At 43.0% G+C, this 9,682-nt stretch overlaps 1 protein-coding gene across 1 annotated transcript; it reads right to left on the bottom strand.

The window, feature by feature from the left end:
- Window positions 1–852: 852 nt before the first annotated feature.
- COMMD2 (COMM domain containing 2) lies at window positions 853–4,765 on the bottom strand (the record flags this gene model as incomplete). Its single annotated transcript, XM_082319092.1, has 5 exons — window positions 853–1,684; window positions 2,192–2,365; window positions 3,698–3,780; window positions 4,421–4,498; window positions 4,699–4,765. The coding sequence occupies 5 exons, from the start codon at window positions 4,763–4,765 to the stop codon at window positions 1,487–1,489; spliced, it is 600 nt and encodes a 199-aa protein (XP_082175218.1). The 3' UTR covers window positions 853–1,486.
- Window positions 4,766–9,682: the final 4,917 nt, after the last annotated feature.

Raw genomic sequence — 9,682 nt, 5'->3', positions numbered from 1 at the left:
CAGAAATCCCAAGCAGTAACATTTGATCATATTTAATTACCACATACTATACGTGACGAAAATTCTATGATTCTATGAAAAAAGTCACTACATACAGATGGTAAATGAAACACATTGCTGATTCATATATGGGAAGGGAAATTAAGTTTGTTCACACCATTGCCACACTATATAAAGCAATTAGAGAATAAGCAACTCTGTATTCTAGAAGACTGACTTTTTTTTAAGTGGCAGTAAGTGTTATTGATCAATGCACTTCTGCCATGCAAGTTTCATTTGAAATAGTACCTCTCAAAGGTACAAAAAAATTCAACACAATAATAATGCATTTATGAATGTAGGAACCCAATCGATACAGAAATTCATGCTGTTGCTATGAAAGACAGTAAATACGCAGTTATTGCCAGAATCTGTATGTTAAGGTTCTCTCTTGCCTATCTGTCCTCTCCAATATACTTTAAGGGCTTCATGATGCACCCTCACTAGTGACAGTAAAACATTAATTAGTAAAACTATTTAACCTTATTCACAAAAGCTACAAAATATTGCATCAGAATACAATTGAAAAGTGACTTTTGACATAACCTTTGTTAGACATTTTTCTTAAAAATGGAAAACCATCATTCATGTTGCAATACTTCGCTAGTCTTTCCTTTATAAGCCCACTATCCATGCATCACAACATGAAGATCAGATTTAGCAGAAGTTAACACTATTCTTAATCTGCCTCCTAGCCCCTGGTTTTACTTTTGCCATTTTTCACATCACCTTTACATACAGAAATAATCAGTATGCTAACTTATGTTTAGGCCACTGAGTTTTCTATAGTAACTGCTACCTGCAGAAAGCATGAGACTGCCTAGCAGGGGTTATAGCTACCTTTGTTAAAATGGAAGCGTTAGCTTGATTATACTTTATTTCCTTATGTAAGAAGGGTAGAAAAGCAGTGTAACACCCAGCCTCTGAGTTGACTGAATCCTCTGGAGGAAGAGGGCAGTAGTCCCACCTGTACTCTTATACATACATGAGTCTGGATGGAAGAAACATTCCTGTAAAGTATCATTCCCAGCAGTATAGGGTGTTTTTTTTTAAATTTCAGAACAGAAGCAAAACCAAGGGAAAAAACTACCTGATAAATGTAAAAAAAAAAAAAAGTGCAGCTTCATATAATATTGAGACAGCTCTACTTTATGTAGGAAAGCTCTTCAAGTAGAACTATACTAATTTAGAGCTCAAAAAATTCTCAGCATAGCATACTGAATTTCTACATTTGCAAGTAAATCAAAACCTATTACCTATCTCATATCAGACAGGTGTGTAAAGTTAGCACCTATAGACATTCAGCCTATAATTACCAGCTCAAGATCCTGGCACAGGAAAGCATTCCATCTGATCCAGATGTTTATTTCGCCTCAAAATGTATTTGTGAACATTGTTTTTAGGTGTTTCACAAACTGCTTAGTAGGACAACAGCCACAAATCAATACTATTTCATGTTGCGCACTATTCTCCTGCAATGATTTGTTTTCATTTCCCCCAATGCTTGTTCCAGTTGCTGAATCAGGTGGAGGAGAGTAGAAGGGTCGGTTTGCAACACCTGGGCAGTTTGATCTTCATTCTGATTGAGATGTAGCTTTAGAGTCACAGCAGGCTTAATCTGTTGTCTCAAACTTCTGCTTGCAAGCTGCATGAGGGAGTTTAGATACAATGGGAATAAGGAAACAAACAAACAAGAGATGGTTATCAACTTTCATATTTACAACTCACAACAGGTTTGCAGGACCTGCTTGGAAGACTGTTTAAAAATCCTTTTCATCCACATTAAAGATATACACAATCTATTATGTAGTTTTATCACTAGGCAATAGTAATCCACTTTAATAAATGCTTTCATAATATTTCGGCAGATCAGGTAAGAATATATGTAGTACATGCTAACATTTTAAAAACACCAATGGAGCTATGAATTCACTTTTCATAAAGCAACAAATACTTTGCATCGTTACATATCCTGTTCATCTCATAACTAACTCTCTTTGGTGCAATTACAAAATTACGTCAGTTTTAAATACATGAAAAATTGCTGCCTCGATTATTTTGAAATAATATAAAGTCATTGTTTAGTAGTGGCTTATGATGTTAAAAAAATGTAAAGTAAAATACAGAATACTGAAGACAAAACGGAAGTTACCTGCACATCCAGTCTCCATTCAAGACTGTGATAGCTGGGAAGCTTTGGTGCCAGCTCACTAAGAATGCTTCTGATCTCCTTCCTGTTATCAAGGTACAGCTGGAGCAATAATTTGTTCAATTCATCTGAGAATCCCAGAACATCAATGGAATCTTGGAAGTCTATCTCAGAAATCTAGAAATAACAATTTAGGCCTTAATATGGAACTGTGTATTAATAGTTATTTGTTGAGAAGCAAATAAGACTGTAAGTGAACATTACATATGGCATGGTGCAGTTATTTTCCTGCAGGAATGTGTGAGAACAATTCTACAGCTAGGACAAAACAAATCATCCAGGTTTTAAGTGACCTACACATGTTGATGTATTACTGCTGATTTGCATGAGCTTCAGGAACAGTTTTAGACCAGTTTTTTTAAAAAAAAAAACATTCAACATCCTCACATTTAAGCCTTCGTTTCAGAGAACAGAATGCAACACAAAAACGCATCTGAGCTTTGCCGTGAGGAAGGAGATATTTCAATCATCAATTTATCAACAGTATGCTAGCATAATAGTGATACTCAAATTATAAATACTCTGAAATGATCCGAATGTCGGGACATGTAAGCGAGCACCAGCTACAACTTTAAGGCTCGCGTTACCGTAACCCAGAAGCCAATTCCCACAGGTCAATGCCTTTGTGCTGAACTGGAGAAGCTTGATTCATCCTTGTAGAAGCGGTTATTTATTCAACAGAAAGTGTCACACTTTTACAATGCATTCATACCGTAAACACATTCCGTGATCAACTATGCTCTACCATAATACACTATCATTTATCTGTCAGTCAAGTAACCTTACTTCAAGGGAAGATTCTGCAATATTTCAATCCCTTCCCCACCTGCTCTTCAGAACAATGCCTGCTTGAGTTTAATTTGGAATTACTTGTCTCTGGATCCCTTCTCCATATCTTCATTGTTCAAATATTCTACTATATCAACAGTAAAAAGTCTTTCCAATGGAAACAATAATTATCCAACTATTATTCTTTTATTATCTGCTTACACCCACCCAAACTTCTGATGTCAGGAGCTGAAAAAGCTCTCAAACCTACCATATCAGGCAAACATAAGGAACGCTTAACAAGGGGTTAGTACAGCACACATCCTGCACAGCAGCTGAACAACAACAACAAAATCTTCACTCAAGTTTTGTTACTTAGAGCTTAATCCTGAAGCGTGCTTCTCTATACGGACTAAATTACTGCATGTTCTTGCTATACGCTATTAAAATGTTGTCAAAGTTTTAGCTTCAGACACTGAATACAAGTTCCAGAGTCATCCACACGGATGCAGTTTCAAAAAGAGAACAGCATAAGAGACTTTTTTTTTTTAATTAAAAGAATACATTTCATCAGAATTTTGAACTAGGTTTTCTCCATTCATCAGTATTTTCAGAGCTACAAGTGTTTAGAAGACATCGCTTGAGTGTATCCCTGAATTCATTTCACAAAGGTATCCTTACCATAAGCTTGGAGCTTTCAGTAAGAAGAAACGTTAGTCCTTCTACCCCATGCTGAATGGTGTCAACACCAATATTAAGTTTTCCTTTAAAGAAAGCACAAAGTACCTTTTACTTCCTTATTAAGCTGCCACAGCAACAATACACAAAACTGCAAGTTTATCCACAGCTGACTTGCAAAATATGCAGAGAAAAGAAAAAAAGAGGGTTGCGCACCCTTCAAATAATAACATAAGGGGATCAAACAGCAAGTTAGATCCCCCACCCAAAACAAACAAAGCAAAAAAGCCCAAGAAAAACCCGAACTAATTTCTTAAGGCACGATATAGAGAAACCGCACGCTCAGGTGCTGGAACTAAGGCGTGAACACAGCGGCACAGAAATGAGCGACCTGCAAGTTTCGTCCCCGCAGAGAAGGGCCCCGCAGGCACCCCGCACAACCCGGCGCCCCCCGTGCCACGGCAGCGGCTGACCACAGACCCCGCTCCCCTCCGACCGCTGCGGGGCAGGCCAGGGCCCTCGGCGGCCCCGCGCCGACGGCGCCGGGGGCTCGGGGGGGGGCCCTTCGCGGAGCCGCCGCAGGAGCCGCCGCTCTTCCCGCTCTCCGGCCGCCGCCCCGCCCCGCTCCCCGGGCCCGCCGCTCCCCGGGCCCGGCCGGCGGCGGGTGAGAGCCGCCGCTGCCGCACCGGCCGCCGCGGGAGCCCCGGCCCGGCCCCCGGCTCTTACTGGCGGCTGCCTCGCAGGCCCGCGGCGCCGCGCCCCGCCGCAGCAGCTCCACCGCCAGGCGCCCCAGTTCGCCGACGGCTGAAACGAGAGGAGGCGACTCCGCTGCAGCACCCGCACGGCCACGGCCACGGCCGCGCCCGCCCAGCGCCCCGCCGCCCCCCCCCCCGCCCAGCGCCCCGCCGCCCTCCCCCGGCCCAGGGCGAGGCCCGGCGGGCGGCGCGCCCCAGCCGGCTCCGGGGCGGCCGGCGCCTGGCGCAGGGCCGGGGCCGCTGGCGGACCTGCGGCGCCCAGCCGCGGCAGGCAGCCCAGGTGCGCCTTCTGCTCCTCCGACAGCACCAGCAGCATCGCCGCGCTCCGCCGCCCGGCGCCGCCGCCCGCCCAGGAAGGGGCGGTCTCCGCCCGGCGGGACGGGGCTCGGCGCCCGGGACGCGCCTGCGCGGGGCCGCGGCGGGAGGGGGCTGCCGGGAGGGGGCGAGGGAGGAGCAACGCCCACCGGCGCCGAGGAAGCCGTCCCCGTCCCCGTCCCCGTCCCCGCTGCAGCCGCTCGCCGGCGGCGCATGGCCCCTTCCTCAGGAAAGGGCCTTTGCCACAGCCCTCATAAAGCGTGTTCTGCCTCGGTCTGCGCTGAAACGGCAGCCGTGACTTAGGCGCAGCTCTGGGGTTTAGCAGTGCGGAGAAACTCGTGTTCTGAGGGAAACGAATCCGTAACTAGTTTGGGAAACCGGGGGGGGAGAACGCGTGGGTTCAATGGAAGCGCTGCCAGCTGTGTACCACAGAAACGGCCAGTAGCTAGAATAATATGCCCCCCCTCAAGTGTTTGTTACTGCAATGCAATCATTCTGTTTCGTAGACCTGTGCTGAAATTATGTAATAGACCATAATTTTTTGTGCCCTGCAATTCCTAATAATTCTGTCACCCTGCCCTAAATATGCACTCAAAGCCATTTTGCACACACAGCCCACATCAACACAGATCTTGCAGGGACACCTTCCACTAGATCGGGTTGCTCAAAGCCCGGTCCAGCCTGGCCTCAAACGCTTCCAGGGATGGGGCATCCACAACTTCTCTGGGCAACCTGTTCCACTGTCCCGCCACCCTCACAGTGAAGAATTTCTTCCTAGTATCTAATCTAAATCTACCCTCTACTCCACTCGGGACAGACTATTCACTGGTACTGCTAAACAATAATTAAAGAGTCTTTATTTTGGATTAAACCAGTTTCTGGTTGGTATAACCAGAAGCTGAATCAATCAAACAAACAAAAAACCCAGTTCAGAAACTAACTGCCCTTCTCAGTTGCTGATCCCTCACCCAAATCTTCCAGGTTTCATTCATTCATCTGAATTCCTTGTGTCCTTTGCCAGTTTTAACCCCTGCTCAGGACCTCTGCTCAGCTGATGATCTGATTCACCTTAGCAGTTTTCAGTGTCCTGCCTATAGTTCCTCTCTTACCCAGCATCGGCCCCGAAAAGATGATCCTCTGCCTTCATAACACTTTTAATCTAAGGAGCAGAAAAGATCTTAAAATATTGTAACGCTGAAGTAAGAAATAATATGACCCCCGGTTACAGACAGGAATACCAAAGGAGAAACTTACGCATACTGCAGAATAAATTAACCAATATGATACTCCATGCTACTGTAGTCCTAGATCATTTCTAGGACTTGAACTAGAAAGTTTAAGCATGCAGACAGACGTGGGTGGCTTAGCTAAGGTTACGTACGATGAGCACAGCAGTACTCTCACTGCATTGGAAATTCTGATTTCAAGACACCCTCTCCTATTTTCCAAACTACATTTAACCCCTGCCATAGAATATATTACAATTTGCAAAAGAGAAACTGATTGGGTAACATAACTCCCTTCCTAGTAAGAATAAAATGTATTTTTAGCACTTTTGTTACCATGGTCTGTTTTGCTTATGATTACTATTCCTTGCAGTTATTGATGCATCATTTTTTACTCTCCATTTAGTTTGTGATTTCTGGTCTGAAGGATACTGTATGCTGCCAGATCATCTTTGAATTACGGTAAGACTCATGGATTTTTGTATTTTGAAAGAGAACCAGGGAACTGTGTTTTGTCACACATTTCCTTACTATTTCCAGTTCAGTGGCAAGCAAAGCTAGATGTTCTAGAAGAAGTTACTCCCTTTAAAGCTACCGCAAATAAAACAGAGGTTTGCAGAATATTCTTCCTAGGAATTCTGCTCAGAAAAGTTTCAACCTTGCCTCTCATTTTGCAGCCACAATCAAGTGCAACCAATTTTGGAAGCCTGGAGCTAGTATTTGAAAGTGGGTGGGATCTCTAATTAGTTGACAAACTATCAAAATAAGTTTTTACAAAGACCAGTTCTTTCATGGGAATAGGATAAAGATTACATCCATTAGGATCTCTGTTATATTTGTTTACCAAGATACATAAGGAATCTCTCTACAAATACCAAAGTTTGGTGGATCAATATTAAGTTTTTTTGCAGGAAACTGCCATCTTCTTCTACTCATATTTAAGATCAAGGGACTCCAAGAAAATAGATTAATTCTGCCTACTCCTCTTGGCCAACAGTTTGGCTTTGCTGTTTAGGATAATACATCCTTCAGCCCCAGAAATTCCTAACACGTATACGTACGCTGGTAGAATTACAGACATGCACCGTCTCCTGTCAGCAGGCTAATTGACCAATTAGCCTCACGAGTGAATGCATTAGCTAAATGGAATTTTGAGAAAGATACAAGTTTTACTTGTGTATTCTTCTAAAGAACATATACATTATATAATGAAAAACTTTGGTGGATTTCTTTCTCCAGAAAATAGTACAGAAGTGAATCCTAAATGGGACAGCTTATCTTACATTTTTAATCTTTTTCATACAAATGTATCTCCATTATGTCTGGATAATTTCTTTAAGCCAGAAAGCAGAAAACCTTTGGTTTACCTTGAAGAAATGTGTGCATATATGCATGTGCATATTTTAAGAACACTGTACAGTAACAGACTGTGAAATCATAAACTAAAGGTAATTAGAAAATAAGTTTAGAAATGAAAAAAAGGAATACAAATCTTATGCTTGAAAAGGAAGTATAAAAATGATGGGAGAAGGTAAAAGAGAAATAAGATGGAGGAGATAACGTGCATGAAAAAAGGAGGGAAGAAAACCCTGAATATCTCTACGTACAATAAGTGAACTAGTCTAGGAATCTTGATAATTGGCTCAGAATGGCAGCTTGTTTCCTTTGTGCCGTAAGAGCATTGGTAGGATACTGCAGAGAAATACAGAGTATACATGGCAAGGAAAAAGAATTAAGCAAAGTCAAAGACTGGAAACATAAAACAACAGGGAATATGAAGATATTATCTACTTAACTGGAATGTGTGAATTTGTAGAACGATTTGCTCAAAAGTAGGCACGTACAATCCAGCTGCAAAACTGTGATGTTTGCCACTGGCACAAAACTGGTGGGATCCATCTTTGCGAAGCCCTTTCCTTAACAGTCATCCAGTGCACTCAGGAATCCTATGGTAGGCCAGGCAGAAAAGACACATACTGTTTGAGCACATGAACACCCTGTGTTAGATACGATCATTTAAATGTAGCCCAAGCATGAGTTCAGAAAATCGACAAAGTTGTGGAATACTTTAACATTCCAGGGGGAAAAAAAAAAAAAGGTACATGCAAAGGCTATTTCTGCTAATTTGTGTAAAGGATGTTAGCTCCCCAGCTGGCCTTGAAATAATAACGGATGTAGGTGTGAGCGAGATCCATACCTTCTAGCAATGCTGCCCATAACCTTAAAACGAAATGGGAAAAAATCGAGATATTATCTCCCATTATTGAGATGAACTTTTCCATTCATCCTCTCCTGATAGGGAAGATTGGTCGTATAAGCTAGAAATGGTAATATGTGCTTTTAAAATCTCAGAATGTTTTAATGAGTTCCCTTCCTTTTTCCTCAGTCACTAGATCTCCCAATGCATTGGTACCGCTATCCCAGAAAATTACAAAGAGCCTCACAGATCCAAATGGTTGACAGAAGCTGCCAAACCAGTATGTAAGGTAAAAGTCCATCAGATTTACATGTAGTCAAGTATTACAGCCATGAGCAATTCATAAATTCATTAAATACTCCTGCATTTCATATTTTGTAGGGAAAAAAAACTTTAAAAATCACAGTGGTTTTTACACCCTTGCTTCCCAGTGAAACAAAACTGACCTGAGAAATGCCTGTTCACTTCGTATTTACTTCCCACCACACCCGCTTTGAAACTTAGCAGCCAGTTTGGCAAAGGCAAAACGTTTCAAATACAGTTAAGTTCCTTTACCTGCTGTAAATCTGGTCAATGGAGAAAAATTCATACTGTTTCCAAGTGGCTGGCCAGGCAGTCCTAATTCTAGTCTACGTATCCTTTCTATGTGGACAGAACATCCTATGTCTTGCCCAGAGAAAATGTTATTGTAAGCATGAAGGAAAAGAGTAATTAAAGGAAGACACAAATCTGTATAGAAGTGAACTTTAAAGGGTGCATGATTTTTTTCCATAAATATTATTTTGTTAAAGCAAAGCATACCACGCGTTGAAGGACCTTCGTTCACTATTCTCTCCAGTATGAGATACCGTCAACCCCTGAAGGATACAAAAGTGGTAACTGGCATAATATAGCAAGTATGTTAATTGTCATAGTATCATTTAGGTTGGAAAAGACCTTTAAGATCATTGAGTCCAACCATTAACCTAACACTGCCAAGTCCACCACTAAACCATGTCCCTGAGCACCACATCTACATGTCCTTTAAATACCTCCAGGGATGGGGGCTCAACCACTTCCCTGGGCAGCCTGTTCCAGTGCCTGACCACCCTTTTGGTGAAGAAGTTTTTCCTAATATCCAACCTAAACCTCCCCTGGCGCAGCTTGAGGCCGTCTCCTCTTGTCCTATCACTTCTTACTTGGGAGAAGAGACCGACCCCCACCTCGCTACCTTCCTTTTTTCCCCTCCCATCCTGTTTACTTTTTGTGCTTAGCTTATATTTCTCAAGGGCGTTTTTCTGGTTGGTTTTGGTTTTTTTAAACAGAGTTGGGCTAAAGTTAGCAGAGGGGGAAAAAAACCCCTTGTCTCCCACGCACCGCAAGAATGCGATGTCCTGTTTCGAAGCCTCCTCGGCTTCTGCAGGTTCCTCCACGGCCCCTCCCGCACAACCTCCCCACGCTGTCACCCGTGGGTGCGGAACCCGCCGGGGCAGCGGCTGAACCCGTAGGCCACACC

This window comes from Platalea leucorodia (genome assembly GCF_965183815.1).
Source record: "Platalea leucorodia genome assembly, chromosome: 8".
NCBI classification, from domain to species: Eukaryota; Metazoa; Chordata; class Aves; order Pelecaniformes; family Threskiornithidae; genus Platalea; species Platalea leucorodia.
This window is presented reverse-complemented; position numbering and strand designations above follow the sequence as displayed.